The sequence below is a fragment of the Lichenostomus cassidix genome, chromosome Z (genome assembly GCF_008360975.1).
Source record: "Lichenostomus cassidix isolate B80296 chromosome Z, HeHo_3.0, whole genome shotgun sequence".
NCBI classification, from domain to species: domain Eukaryota; kingdom Metazoa; phylum Chordata; class Aves; order Passeriformes; family Meliphagidae; genus Lichenostomus; species Lichenostomus cassidix.
Window position 1 is genome coordinate 72,168,820 of NC_139511.1, and position 15,659 is coordinate 72,184,478.

At 43.3% G+C, this 15,659-nt stretch overlaps 1 protein-coding gene across 1 annotated transcript; it reads left to right on the forward strand.

Moving 5' to 3' along the window:
* The first annotated feature begins 757 nt into the window (after window positions 1-757).
* LOC146425203 (urea transporter 2-like) lies at window positions 758-15,237 on the forward strand. The gene is made up of 9 exons (XM_085042527.1): window positions 758-975; window positions 6,070-6,232; window positions 6,955-7,144; window positions 7,558-7,686; window positions 8,765-8,957; window positions 10,128-10,275; window positions 10,870-11,004; window positions 12,651-12,700; window positions 13,796-15,237. The coding sequence occupies exons 2-9, from the start codon at window positions 6,085-6,087 to the stop codon at window positions 13,970-13,972; spliced, it is 1,170 nt and encodes a 389-aa protein (XP_084898653.1). The 5' UTR covers window positions 758-975; window positions 6,070-6,084; the 3' UTR covers window positions 13,973-15,237.
* The last annotated feature ends 422 nt before the right edge of the window (window positions 15,238-15,659 follow it).

Below are 15,659 nucleotides of genomic sequence, written 5' to 3' on the forward strand. Positions count from 1 at the left end.
AAACCATTCCCTCCAGCACCCAGCTCAATTTGCAAGGCTGCTTCTCCCAGCCATCACTGTGAAAGAGTCCTAAGGTGAATTATTCCATGGCTCAAATTAGCCTGAAGGGTTCCTGAAGTTCACTAGCTTCTTCTCTGCCCTTTATCCCACAAGTCACTACCTCAAGCCTTCCCTCTCCAGCCTCTTTTGCAGCACATTCACAGCCTTATACATCTCTCAAATATGCCACATTTCTGATATTTCAGATTGCTCCAGTGAGCTAGGGAGGATAGGCTAAAGTTGGTTTTTTTTAGAAAATGAAAGAAAATATCCCTTTAATTTCTCAAATAATTGATTAAAAGCACTTAAACAATGGAACGTCACTAGGTTTTTCACTACATTTTGTTAACAGAATAGTGCTTCTGAAAACTACCCAGAAACAGGAAAGCTTGGCAGGCTGCTGAACACAAGATGCTGTGTTGCACATTCCCAGGTCAGAATTTTGATGGGGAAGGATGCTGTAGGATAAGGAGGATAATGCTGGAGAGGTCAAGCTCAGTTACACTGAGAATCCATTTCAAAGTCTTCAATCCTTTTAAGTGGTCATGGAGGAGAAAGGACAGATTTAAAGGAGAAGTAATTAAAAAAAGAAAAAAAAAGAAAAAAGAAAAATAAAGTAATTTTTTAAAATGCAAGGAAAAAAACAAAAACAACCAACTAATCAAAAAAACCAAAACCCCGCAGCATCAGGGAAGAGGACATTTGGATAGATTGTTGGCAAGAGACCCAGGACAGAGCAAGAGGAAAGGTGGAGAATTCAAAGGGGAACCTTCTTAACATTCACTTGGAGCTCACCAAGTGGGAGGAGAAACAAATCAGTAATATCAGGACAGGAGCCATGCTAGGCTATATAAGCTGATGGGACATTTTCTTTTTCCCTGCTTTCCTTCTGTCCTAACCAGAAAACCTACAGCTACTCCTGAGCTCGCCAGAGAGGTAAGAGCAGTCTGTTCTTTCCTTTTAATGCACCCTGTTGCTGACTTACCTGGGTCTTTCATCTCCCCCAAAACACCTGACAAACAGCATTTGAGCAATCCTGCTGGAGGAGAGCAGCTGAGGCTCAGAGGTGTACAAGAATATCAATTATCGAGAAGCTTCTAGTAGGGTGAGGATTTATTGATACTGCTTAACCCACGGGGCTGAACCTTGGAGGAAAAAGAGAAAAGAAAAAGAAAAAACAGAAATAACTTGAACTCTTTAACATTTCCTTTTACTGCCTTTCTATTCTGCCAAATGAAAAATGCCCAGATAGTAATAATACACAGTTGATATGATAGTGTTTCTGTATTTCTCTGTCCCTCAGAGACAGATCTCTGAAAACTGAATTTCATGTGGGCTTAATGAATATTTGAATCTGAGGGGTAAGCTTTCTTTAGAACTAGTACTTTGAAACATCTTCTATGGGAGAACCTGAAGTCTTTTTTTTTTCCAGTGAGGGTCAAGTGCATTATAGCCTGTTTCAAGGACTGTGCTTGTATATGCTTGTGTTCCTATGCCTAACACAACATTAATCCAGCTTTACTACACCCATGGTAACATTACACTGGCTGTGCTGGAGTTAGAGCTGCTGAGAATCTGGCCCTTTCCTCCTATTGTGCTTGGATGCAGGAATTCCTCTAAAAACAGGCTGCACACAGAGCTTGGCTGCCCGCAGACTTCACAGCAACAATTCAGAGAATGTGAGGTACAATGGCTGCAATTGTGAGGCAGCAGATCCTTGGGTCCCTGGACAAACAAATACCTCACCATAAATTAAACCCTCAGAGAAACCCCAGTTCTGGCAGGGAGAGAGGAAGATTCCAGCAAGAAGGGAAAGCAACAGATAACTTTGCTGCATTTTCACAGGTAAAAGCCCAGTGTCCAGCTTGGAAACGCTTATTAGCTGGGAGTATTAATTAGCCAAGCTAAAGACTCTGTCCCTCTCCCGGCTGCAAGCACAACACTGCTCTTACCATGCACAACACAAAACGAGTGTGTGGCCAGGCTGGTCTCCACTTCAGCAGGTGCAAAAAGGAGTATTTCTGGGGCCAGAGGCTGCAGGAGTGCAGCCCCAGCACGGCAGCTTTAACAAGGCATGACTGAGATGCCGTGGGTATGGCGTGACAGGGAGGAAGTGTACACAAGTGGAAGGAAAATTGATTTAGGGAGACATGGGGTTGCTTAACGTCAGTACTTTGCTACAGGGCATTTATTAACCCTGAAGAGATGATTGAAAAAAACACTACAGATTAACATCTCAGCCCTGTGATGATTTCATCTTTATAAAAGAGAAACGTCTTCTATGTTTTCTGTTTTGGTTCATGGGAAGCTCTCACTTCCCATGAAAATAGTTTTAAATAGTTTCTCCGCACTGACAGCACACCACAAATCAGACCTTGCATTTGCACCACTGACATGAAAAGTTCATTCAGACTGTCTCTGCCTGGGTTCTGCTGCTGCTCCTGTTACCTCCCCAGTTACACACCAATACTGGGAGCTTCCAGAGCCTCTGTGAGATGAGGCGGTGTGCTTCAAGCTATCTGGACTTAGTGTTTAAAAAAACATTTTCCCAGACTAATAAATATCAGGGATAATAAAAAAAAAATACCAACTCTACCCCCCTGCAAAAGCCAAGCAGTCAGTTCCACCAGAACCCTCCTTTTGCAATTATTTCCATTTCCTTTGTGCACTAAGAAAAAAAAGGCACTTTCAGTGAAAACTAAGTGTTTGCATAATTTCAATAGCAGGTCTTCAAAAGACTTGCTGCAGACCAGCACATGTGGAATCCCCATCAGAACATGTATACTTCAGTCTGAATTAATATTCAGACATCACTGTGTTAAAATTCTCTATCTCCACAATTCCGAGATAAGACGCCTTTTGTATTCTCTCCTTTCTTAAATACCTGCTATCACCTACTCCCTGAAACAGCATCATGTGTTAACAAATCATTAATCTGAGTAGGTACTGCTTTGTAAAATCATTAAAGATGCTTAAAAATTTTTATGCTGGTGCCAGTTTCCAAATGGTTCACTACTTTATAGTCTCATTGTACAAATGAGTAGAAATAGTGCAAGTCCTTCTCACTTTGTGTTTCTGAGCAGACAGGATAACCCTCAGGGCTGTGGTGGGAACAAAACCCCCTCACAGAGGATGCAGCTCCTGCACAGTGCCTGGGGTGGGATTCAGGGAGGCCAAGAAACCAGTGGGGGAGGATCTGGTCTTTACTGTGTCATGCAGACTCCATCAGAAACCACAGGTTCTCTTGGCCTGCGCCCATTTCCCACCCAGCTGCTCTGCACAGTGTGGAGGCTGTTCAATACTGATTTCATTCTCCCCTACCATATATAATCACCGAATGGCTTGGATTGGAAGGGACCTTAAAGATCATCTCATTCCACCCCTGCCATGGGCAGGGACACCTTCCACTGTCCCAAGTTGCTCCAAGCCCTGTCCAGCCTGGCCCTTGGACACTGCCAGGGATGGTTCAACCACAGCTTCTCTGGACACCCTGTGCCAGGGCCTCACCTCCCTGAGAAGGAAAAATTTCTTCCTAATACCTAATCTAACCCTGCCCTCGGTCAGTTTGAAGCCACTGCCCCTTGTTCTGTCACTCACTACATGCACCACTGAACTGATGAAGCTCCTGTGGTCCCACTGCAGAGAGACACATTCCTTTGTCAAATGGGACTGCTTGGGGAGTTGGACTGGATGAGCTTTAAAAGTCCCTTCCAGACCAAAGTATTCTATGATTCTGGGAAATAACAAACATGAGTTTGACCAGCACTGCTGGACAGAAGGTAGCCATGATCTCCCCGCAGTCTCTGTGACTTTGAATATTCCCCTACCCAGGGCATTCATCAGGGATGAAGTTGGAGACAGGTTAGTCAAGTGACTCACCAGGTCACCTGGTCTTTTTGCCCTGCCAAGTGCAGTGAGTTAGATTAATTTCTGCCCATGGAAACCCAGAGCAGAGGAGCACTGCCAGACTTGCTTTACTGCCCTAAGGGTGCACTTAACTGCCTTTATACAGCAAAGCAATACATCAGTTTTTGGTAAATTTGGGCCCTCAGCTTCATCCGTTTTTTCTCCACTGTGCAAGAGGACTGGACAGTGACTCCAATACTGCACATGCATATTACACTCCATTCTTCAGATTCCTGAGTGCAAACAGCTCCTCACTCAGCATGAAGGGAAAAAAACACCCAGGGCATGCCAGCTTGGGTCACAAAGCATCACTCTGCAGTGTAGCAGCACTTTATTTTACAGGTTAGCAAGAGGGGAAAACCCAAATTACATGAAGAGGGAGATCCTTTAAAAGGAAAAATGTAAATGCACTTTCACCAAATGGAGAGCATTTATCTTGGTTGGTAAATCTGATTTAATTGAAAGTACATTCAATTTACTTATTCCAGAATAAAATATGAAAAAATTGAAGTTTAATGAATTAAGGCAGTGAATTATAACAGAGCCAAGAAAAAGCCTTCCTGCATCAATACACCATCCCCAGCAACCCTCTTTCCTCTTTTTCTTCCTTAACCCTTTTTATTTAAAGTCCTTCCCTTCATGTCCCACATAAAGCCAAACTCAGTAATTTTCTGTACATGCTGGTCATGTAAGCAGACTCTGATATGGAACCTATCCTTGTATTAGCTGGGCTCTTCCAGAAGGTAGAAAATATCCATATATTATTTGTGCAAATATTTAATGCTTCCCAAAATGTCACCATCAATCCTCCAGTAACATAAGAGTAAGAAACTGGCCAGGATGTGCAATACCCAGCCATTCCCCTACACAGACTCAGAGCTGCTGAACCACACTGGAGGCTCTGGAAGTGCAATGCCCATGGGTGAGGCAGCCTCTCTACTCAGCACCTCTGTTTCTCAAGTATGGAATGTCTCCCTGAGCTGCCCATAAGGCTTTTACTAAAGTTTTGGGTGAGGACTAACACAAGACTGATGTGTCTAAATCATCCTATTTAGACTATCAATCCCCAGCCTAAATTCATGACTTCTTGCACAAGCTGGTACTCACCAGTGAGACCTGCAGCAGCTCAGGTTTTGTTTTCACACAACAACACACTTGTGTTTCCTTGATAGTTACCAAGAACTAATTCTACTCTTCAGGAAACAGAGTGCAGGAAAAGTGTTGGGTTTTTTATTTGCTGACTTCATATTGGGAATTGGTTCTTGGACGAGCAATGATTGACAATGTTTTTAAAATCCAGTGCTTACTGTCAGGTGTAAGCCTCTGATCCATGTGCCTGAATGATGCTCTCTAGGCTGTGTGAGGTGGCAAAAGTTATTCCAGCAGCTCCTTATCCAAAGGGGGTGTGGTCCATGGGGAACCCAATCTCCCAGCCATGCATCCCAAACACCTTTTTTAGGGCTAAACACCTTTGTTTGGCCAATAACTCTCCCCTACCCTATTCCCCAACCTATTTAAACCTTTTTATAATACCTGCTAAATATAATAAGTGTCTTTTCATTAGTCCCTGAGGGTTTCTTGCTACAGCTTCCAAAATGTGGCCCCCTACCTCGTCTCAGCAGAGAAGAAGGCAACATGACTAAGGCAGAATGGAAAGCAAGCACTGTGAATTTGGGCATTAAACTCCTGAATCAGTGCTGGGTACTTCTAAAATTGGGCAGTTGAATGTACAGCTCAAATGAGAGAAAGAAATGTGTGAATGCATGTGAGTACTGGAATAAGGCACTATGGACAACCCCCAGGCTAAGCCTGTGCTCACGAGAAAGGTTGAACTGATTATGAAACTGAATTTAGACGCCTGTTATTGATGGCTGATGGCTAAATCCAAACATAATAAATGAAACATCTTCGTATAACTGCATTGAAGTCTGGGAAGACAGAGCAAATGAAGGGGAAATGTGCTCATACAGACATAAGAATCAGGTGTTCAGGGTAAGGATTTTTCTCTTTCTGGCTCCAAAGTAACATGTGGTAAGCAGTTATGTGGTAAAGAAAATAAACAGGGATCAGGAAGAGACACTGTAATGAATTTTTTTTTTCTTTTGCCCTTGAATTTTACCAAAGGTTTAGAACATCAACATGGAAAACTGTGTGGATGTCAAGATAGAAACCAAGGGGGAAAGAATGCCAGTGAAGCAGAACCCACTAAGCAAAGGTGGGAAGAGATTCTGCAGAGCTGTGGGTTACCTCACAGGAGACATGAAGGATTTTGGAACCTGGCTAAAAGGTAAACCTACTTCATCGTGACTAATGGCAATGGATTCCAAATAAAAAGTACATCAAAGGACTAATAACTAACTTCTCAGCAATGTGATTCAAGTTAGAGTAGTATAGAAACTACCTCTACCCTGATTTATGTCCGTTTTGTAGTGGAAAAAATCAGCTTTGTGCAGAGATCCACATACTGCTTAAATCTTGAGGATGCCTGAGATGACATTTACCTCCCAACATGCCATGTACAGAACAGATTTAGTCCCACAGAACATAGCCCTGGATGGTTATTCTGTGCTCTGCCATTCTTCATAACACCCCATGTCCTTTCAGCTGAGCAGTTTCTGTCAAGCCTAATGCCACTGTGAAGTTAAATTACACATAGGTAGGTGTGTTTGGTCCCTGTAATAAATCAGCAGTGGGATACACACACGATTTGCCATCTGAGCCACAGACATCATAAATTAGCTGGCTCATATGAATCTGGTCCAGGGTACTTTATAACACAGGGTTCTGGCAACCACACTGTTCATCTCAGTTTCCCAGCTGTAAGACTTCAGTGTAGACCATAATAAATCCCTGTCAGGTTTTACAGTCTTGTTGATTCATTGCTTCAGTTGTGGTGCCAAGTCCCACTGCCAAAACCCTCCCCGAGTTTCAAAAATACATCCCAAATCAGTGCCATCTGCAGGCTTTAGGGGGCTTGTTTTATTCATTACATAATTTGATCTTTTCCAGACAAACCTCTCCTGATCCAGCTCTTTGACTGGGTTCTGCGTGGGATTTCCCAGGTGATGTTTGTCAACAATCCCCTCAGTGGGCTGGTCATCCTCACTGGCCTCCTGCTGCAGAACCCATGGTGGACACTCACTGGATGTGTGGGAACAGTTGTCTCAACTTTAACAGCACTTATTCTGGGTCAGGACAGGTAAGTCCATCCTTCTCCCCCCTCAGGTAGCCACTTCAGTGCTAATTAATGTGTTAAATGTGTGATGTGGGCAAAAACCTGAATTTAGTGGAAGGTAACCCATGGCAGAGGGCTGGAACAAAGTGATCTTTAAGGTTCTTTCCAACCCAAACCTTCTATGGTTGCATGATCCAGCCTTCCCTGGCCATGTACATGGTCTGGTAGGACCAGAGAGATCTGGTAGGTGCAGAGAGACACTGGACAAACCTGCAGGAGGGGTCAGTGCTGACCCAAGTGTGTGAAATCAAACTTTGGTGGATGAGTCCCAGCAGGTCATCCCCACACAGAGCCACAGCTGGGTGGGGAGGGAGGGCTGATGAGAGCAAAGCATCCTCAGGGGGGAAGATTTCAAGGTCTCTGCTCCCTCCACACAGGTCAGCCATAGCAGCAGGGCTGTTTGGGTACAACGGGGTCCTGGTGGGGCTGCTGATGGCTGTCTTCTCTGCTGATGGAGATTACAACTGGTGGCTCCTCCTGCCTGTGGCACTGGTGTCCATGACCTGGTAAGTCAGATGGCTTCCCTGTTCCTTCTTCCAGCCCCAGTGTCCCCACAAGTGAGGCTGAGCTGTTGTACTCCTGTGCAGACAGCAATGGAAAGGGAGCACAGCATGTATGTACTGCTAAATCTGCATTGTTATTTACACTTTTAAACTCAGATGCAATCCAGAAGCAAATAAAAATACCCACGTAATCACAAATAATTCCAGTGGGGAAAACAAAACTCAATGTCTGATCATGTGTAATTCAATATTCTGAATGTGAGTCGTATTGCTGTGATGCATCAATTCATTTCTGTTTCAAGAGGAACATTATTTTCACCATTTCATACCATCATCAACCACAAGTGTTTTATCTATTTAAGTCACCATATAAAAATGTCAAGAAAATTTACTTCTCCAGGCACAGAAGCTGTTCAGTGGTCCCAAGACATGATGGTTGACACTAATGAAAACAAACAACTAACAATACTTTACTCTTATATATGACACCATAATCTGCTAGGTGTTCAGAGAGCAAAAAGTTTTGAAACCTGGTCTTTGACCCCCAAAACTCCACTTGCAGATTGCTAAAACCACACATGTAATTTGTCTGCCTGAAGTTCACGTGGTGTTACAGTCACTTTGATGTCAGGCTTTACTGCTGATCCACAAGTTTGAACAAGGGCACGCAGCCACATTTGCAGTTCACTCAGCATGGGTGTCCCACACCCAGCCCACTTCAGGGGCTGAAAAAAGAAGATAAACACTAATATTTATGTGGGGAATAACCCCATTAAAGCACTGGGTCCTGTCTCCTTCATGTTCACCAAATTCACCATATATATTGAGAAAATACAACAGCGATCTGTACATTGATAACTGCCTTTGGAGGGGTAGGGAATTTATGGAATGACCCTTTTGTATCTCTGATTTGATTTGAAAGATTGAGGAAATTGAACAGTTAGAAGGAGAGGAGGTTTTTGTTGTTGTTGTTTATTTTAAATAGACCAAATCAGCTGCAGTTGGGTTTATGGTTGGATGTGGTTCTGGTGCAGTTTTTGCCTGACAAGCTTCTAGTGAGACCATTTTTTTCTTCTTTCAGCCCTATTTTCACCAGTGCTTTAAGCGCAGTTTTCTCCAAGTGGGACCTGCCTGTTCTCACCCTGCCTTTCAACTTGGCCTTGACTCTCTACCTGGCTGCCTCAGGACCACACAACCTCTTCTTCCCTACAACTCTCATTTCTCCTGCGATGGCACCACCGAATATCACCTGGGCTGATGCTGATATCACAATGGTAACTGTCTGAAGGGTAACAGTCTGCTTCATTTACAATTAAAATCACCATATTATCTGCCTGGCAATACAAAATTTGATTTATAAGATGGCTATTATCCAAAATATAAGAGTTTGCTCTAGGAATGAACATTTTTCATAGCTGGAAAATGAGAATCTTTCTGGAATCTTTCATTTGCTGCTGGATCTAAGTGTATATATTATAATCTTCAAACACTCTCTTGAGTCTAATTATGCATTTCTATGCATATACTGATCATCTCCCCATGGCTAAGGTTGTGCTGGGAATTCCAGTTAACTCACAAGGTAATTTTGATTTTTCACATACAGAGTGTTTGTAAAATTGCACCTTTCTGACTGGACATGAGCAAGCAGATATTACAATGGTAGAATGGTTAGAAACTTGGGTGCAGGTACATATTCCCATATTTTTTTATTTATATTCCAGTGGGACGTTTCCAAAGAAACATTTTATTCTCCTGCATTACACCATAAATAATACAGATACCAGGGTAACTACTTTTTCCTAAGGCCCAGCTGACTATTTTAAGGGGTTCCCTGGGAGTGACTAAGAAAAGTTGACACTAAATAGAAACCCACAAGTGACATTTCTCAAAGAACATTTACCATATTTACAATTACAATTACAATTGTAATTGTAATTACAATTACATAAAATTCCCATAATTTTATGGGAACTACATATGGAAAAGTGCCTCAAAACCACCTCTAAGCTGTGACAAAGCTGGGCTCTGTCCCACCAGCCCAGCAACTCCTGATCATAATCCCAGTGAATCCCAAGGGAAGCATCCCCCAGGTTCACTGTGATGCTCCATATAGGTACATAAAAATGGTCAAGTCAGCAGCACAGGTAAAGAGGATGATTAAACCCTTTCACGAAATATTTACCTTTGATCTTAGAGCAAAAACCTGGCAGAGGAGCTCATGGCTAGGGAACAAGCTGGGACTCATTTTCACTGAAGGGGAAACCCTGTGGAAATGCCCTGCTGTCTCCCAAGACTTGTCCAAATGTTCCACTTAGAAAGAAAGACTGAATCCAGCAAATGCCAAACACAAGCCTGGCCAAGAAAAATAGGTTTAAAAAAAAAAAGTTACAAAGCCAATAACAAATTGTCTTGTTTGGTTTGGTGTTTTTTTTTAATTTCTACAGCTCCTGCAATCCATTCCAGTCGGCGTGGGTCAGGTTTATGGTTGTGACAATCCCTGGACTGGGGGGATTTTCCTGATTGGTTTATTTATCTCCTCTCCACTCATTTGTGTCCATGCAGTGATCGGCTCAGCAGCAGGGATGCTGGCAGGTAATGATCTGACTTGTGTCACAGATTTATATCAAATTATGGAGGATAAAACAAGAATTACAGTAAGATGAGCATTTACAGTCACAAGTATTTCACCCATTCAGGAATGGCTGCTTGGAAACAAAACATACTCAGACCTCTGTTTTAAGAATTCTTTTGACTGACTTCCCCATTCTCTTACCTCCTTTTATGATGGTGCAACCCTTCAGAAGGAAGAAGTGCCTTTTGTGCTGAGATGAATTTTCACCATGACGCACTTGATTTCTGGGTGTATCCTGGTGTGCTTAGGGGAAGATTAATGAAAGTCAAAGCCATGAGCCTGAATGTGCAGGCCTCAGGGATGTGTTTAAGGTTCCTGCTTAGGCTCATTCACTCATTTGTGTTATGTTGAAACCAAATCACCAAATTTCACTCAGCAGAAACAGGAAAATTCTGCCACGATTCCCTTAGACCCTTAGAGCAACCCAACCACAAACAGCAACTCCACATACACACACTGGCCAGAGCCCTTGAAAACCTGGAATCATGCCATTCCTCCACTGCTTTTATCTCTTTATGGCCAAGGAATGACACATCCCTGACTTTATTTTCCAGGGCTGAGCTTGGCAACACCGTTTAGCCAAATCTACCTGGGGCTGTGGGGCTACAACAGCTGCCTGTCCTGCGCTGCCATCGGGGGAATGTTCTTGGCTCTCACCTGGCAGACACACCTCCTGGCCATGGCCTGTGGTAGGTACTGCTATGCATGGGAGACAGGAGCTTTATGAGTTTTGGCTGTTTGCTCAGGCTTTTAGCAATAGGCAGTAACTCTTATTAGGGTTGCCAGCACTCCAAGACTCAGTCTTGTTCACAAGGTCCTTTAATAATGGCTGATTAGTCTAATATGATATTAATTATCATGTATTAGACACAGAAATTGACAGAGATAAAAACTTAGGACAAACTACATATTTACACAGGAATAGCACAATTGCAAACTATGGATAGCTAAAATGGCAATTATGAAAAGGTACCTATTCTTATTAAAAGCTTGCAAGAATAGTATAACTTAGGAACCAAATGTATCTTACCAGCCAATTGGTGGTGGAGAATATTTCGGAATCCTCTCACTCAATTCCCAGGAAAGTAACCACAGAGTCTGCATCCAGACTCTGGGGAGAAGCTCCTTGCACATCTTCAGAGTGTATGTAGAAAACTTCTGCTTGCTTTTGGGATATTTTTCATGAGTTTTATAGTTGTAAAAGAGTGCCTTTCAGTCAGGTATTCATTTCATTGTTTCTCTTTTCACATCCTCTCTCCATACCAAAATATGAATTCAAGGTTAGAGGTCTCAGACCTTTGGGCACCACAAGATAACCTCCTGCTGGGCTTCTGACCCCACCAGAGTTATCTGTGTTCTGCCACGAAGCAGAAGGAGAGAGGGGAGGGGGAGGACACCCTGCCACAGGTACCCAGCGGGTTTTCAGCTCCCCTCAAAGTGAGACAGGATGCCTTTGCAGCAGAGAAGGGCTGGAGCTGGATGGGCACCTCCAGGCAGGCAGATGGATGTAGGTGAGGCTGATGAGAGGTGGAGCTGGATGGTGGAGCCACAGCTTTAACTTACCCTGTGCTTTCATTTTTGGCCAAGAGCTGTGTTTAAAGCAAGAGCTGTGATCAGTGGACACATGTTAATTAAGGTCTTTGAAATCAGATCCTTAGTTTTGAGTCGTTAATTGTGTTGGTTTATTCATTGCTGGATGAATCCATTTGAGTTTTTTCCAGCCATAGATACCAGCTCAAATTCCTTCTTTGAAGAGGGACGTGCCTAATCTTTGAGAGGAGTGGAGCTCGAGATCTGTCCACAGCTGTAGTTAGACAGCACACATTCCCCATTCTCTTGAAATGGATCAAAGGCAAGAGCTGGGCAACACAGCAGGATTGAAGAATTATTTATAAGGCAATTCCATATGAAATTTCAATATCAGAGCAAGCTGGCAGTGAAACTATTGCTCATTCAGTGCTCATATTAGAAAGATTTAGCTCTGTATGTCATTGACCTGCCTTCAAGCCCTGGAGGCAGGACAGATGAGGGTGGAAGGGTTATTTTCCTATTTAACCCCATCCATCAAGCTACATACTTTCCATGTCAGTGGAATGCCACAGCACATTTTTCATCACTCCAGTTCTTTTTGTTTCCTTGTTGGTTTGTTTGTTTGTTTTGCCCTTTCCATGAGCTCCAGGTTAGAGGGGACACAGGAAGGAGTTTAGCAGGTTGCTGTCCAGACACATTCATAATTACTGGTTGAGCTACCCAAGGCAGAATTAGGGGTGTTTGTCCTTGCTGTTCTACCCCACGAGCAACTGAACTCACCAGGGACTACCTTTCTGTTTCACAGCACTCTTCAGTGCCTACCTGGGAGCAGCAGTGACCCACATGCTCTCTGTGGTAAGTGGTGTATCTCCCAAGGGCTGGTTTCCAACACTGAATTTTTCTCTGGCTTGTCAGGCAAAACACCAAGATGTGGAGAACAACTCAGCCAAAGGCAGAAACGGTCTGGGAGAGGGGCTACTATCTGCCCAGGGGTTTGGTGTGATTCCCACTTGGAATCATCACTTACCACTTTCCATCCTCACAGTTTGCACGAACTTCCACACTTTAGCTCTAGACACTTCCAAGATCACAGAATCATGGAATGGTTTCGATTGGAAGGGTCCTTAAAGTTCATCCAGTTCCACCCCCTGCCATGGCCAGGAACACCTTCCACTATCCCAGGTTGCTCCAAGCCCTGTCCAGCCTGGCCTTGGACACTGCCAGGGATCCAGGGGCAGCCACAGCTTCTCTGGGCACCCTGTGCCAGGGCCTCACCACCCTCACAGGGTAGAATTTCTTCCCCATATCACATCTATCCCTGCTCTCTGTCAGAGGAAAGCCATTCCCCCTTATCCTGTCCAGGCCCTTGTCTCAAGTCCCTCTGCAGCTCTGCTGGACCCCCTTTAGGCACTGGCAGGCTGCTACATCTCCCCTCGTTCAGATAGTTACTTTGTGCTTTAAGCAGTTGGGGAAAAGGTCTTGCACATGCGTAAAGAAATGTTAAATTTGGGTTAACTTCTTTTCTCAATTGCCAAATTCCAGTCAGTACAACAGCCCAGGGAAAAGCTGAATGTTTCTCATATCCTCTCCCGTCTCTTCTCCACCCACTCCTGCCTCATGGTGGGTTTACTTTGCTTCCAAATGGCTGTATGATGTGGGATGACTCCCCCTGCTCCTACATGGAGCTTATTTTCCAGGATTTTGCACCTCCCAAGACCATGTAAGATGCACAGAGGCCAAGCAGTCCTGTCACCAGAGCTGGTAGATGTTGCAGGCCAATTCTCAGCTTCAAGCCCTCATACAGAAATCCTTCCTCCCTAAGGAAAGACTCAGTGCAAAACCAAGTCTAGTTTCCTTCAGAAACCTCGTTCCAAGGTGACTGGCTCTGGGAGTTACTCAAAAAAAAGCAAGACACACAGTAACTAGGTGGTTTGCTGTTTTTCTCTGCAGTTCGGGGTGCCATCAGGAACCTGGCCATTCTGTCTGTCCGCGCTGACCTTCCTGCTGATGACCACAGAACACTCTGCGATCCACAGGCTGCCACTCTCCAAAGTCACCTACCCAGAGGCCAACCGAGCTTATTACCTCATGGTGAAGAAACGTGAGAGGTCTTGCTGTGAGGCATAGGGACCCAAGAAGAGAGATACTCATCAGATTCCAAGGCAAGAGCACGAGGTGTTTCCCCAACAGGCTCTGATTTGTGTGCTACAGAATCCAACACCACCTTCTGCATGGAGAGGATTTTTCCACCACATCTGTTTGGTCTATTAAGAAGATTTCTGTTAGGTAGGACTGTGCTGTGCTGGAAGGACCATTCCCAAGATTGGTCTGTAGTGATTTTAAAGCACATATGTCTGTAAAGACACTTGAATTATAAGCAATGGGAAAATTACTTACAGGCTGAAAAGAAAAATCACTCTGTGAAATTGAAGACACAGCAATCAGACACAAAGAAATAAAGAGCATCTCTCAGCATCTGATGGGACTTAAAATTAATAGCTAAAAACAGCTTATGGCGACAATAAGAGGCATCTTAGAGAGTTTCATTGTAGCAGAGAAATGAAAAAAAGACAATTTTTTTCTTTGCCAAGAAAAAATAGGTTGTGAAGGATTCTACCTGGAGGAGTTCTCAAACCACACAGAGAGAGATGTTCATTAGCAATCATCAAACATTGATTTTGATTGATCATCAAACAAAGATGGACGTGATTTTTGTGATTTTTTTGGTGTTAATCTTACGATTTCTCTTAATACTTGAACTTGGTGATGGGTTAGCAAGGCAGGGGACAGCAAAAAAGTCATTGTTTTCCCTTTCCTATGCAATAAAATGGCTCTGTTCAGTCAATGCACAAACAGAACTAATTTGAGTCGATCTTCTTGACTTCTCTCCCTACACTGCTCCCCTCAGCCCATAAATATCAAACAGAAAAATGCTGCATTGTCCCAGCTGCTGCTGAAGGAGGCTCAGGGAGGATCTTGTGGCTCTGCACAACTCCTGACAGGAGGAAGCAGCCAGGGGAATTCAGGATCTGCCCCCAGGGAACAGGGACAGGAGAGGAAATGACCTGGTACGTCACCAAAAACCTGATATGTTCACCAAAAATATTCCATGTGCTCAGGTCTTTCAGCTGACAGGAGCCAACATGAAGTATCACACCAAGAGAACCAAATCAAAACCTGTTTTTCTTGTAGCAGATGAAATAAAATCTAACATGATTTTTGAGTTTGGGAAGGGGGGGAAAACCCCAAACCATGTATTTTTGTAAACATCACAAAGATCTGAGTGTAAAATATTTCTGATGAACTGTTGGCAGTATCTTCTTGTGAAGTTTTAAGTTTTCAGATTTCAACAGTATTTCTGTATGACTGACACTCACTTGTAAAATGTAGCATTTTCCTGATTTACTTAATAAATACCTACATAATATCCTGTGGAGTTAATTTCTAAAACAAACATTCATACATTTTTTGAGTCTAGTATAAATTTCTCTTTATTTATTATCACCAAGATCTTCCAAAGATAGGTTACCTCTTAAAAGAGTAGTATAGAAAACACTGGAAAATTAAATTTTTAAATCAGTATGTGTGGGATGCTCAGGAAGAGAGGCAAATCTACAAATGCTGCTTTCACTCTTATGTCAAAATATGCATTTGGGTAAGAGAACACAAGTTGTGTCCAGAGTAAATCAGTAATTTCCTCCGACTGGTGCAATTCCAGCTTGCTGTTGCTGAGCAACAGGGACATTTTGGCAGCACCATAAAGAAATCATATGCACAGAACTGAAAAACAACAAAAGATGAAGGCCATGCCCCA

What these genes read in the sequence shown, in the direction of transcription:
- LOC146425203 (XM_085042527.1), top strand. Translation starts at nt 6,085, where the DNA reads ATGGAAAACTGTGTGGATGTCAAGATAGAAACCAAGGGGGAAAGAATG. An exon ending in CTTATTCTGGGTCAGGACAG is followed by an intron (nt 7,145 to 7,557) that starts GTAAGTCCATCC and finishes CCCTCCACACAG; the next exon opens with GTCAGCCATAGCAGCAGGGC. An exon ending in CTGATGCTGATATCACAATG is followed by an intron (nt 8,958 to 10,127) that starts GTAACTGTCTGA and finishes TAATTTCTACAG; the next exon opens with CTCCTGCAATCCATTCCAGT.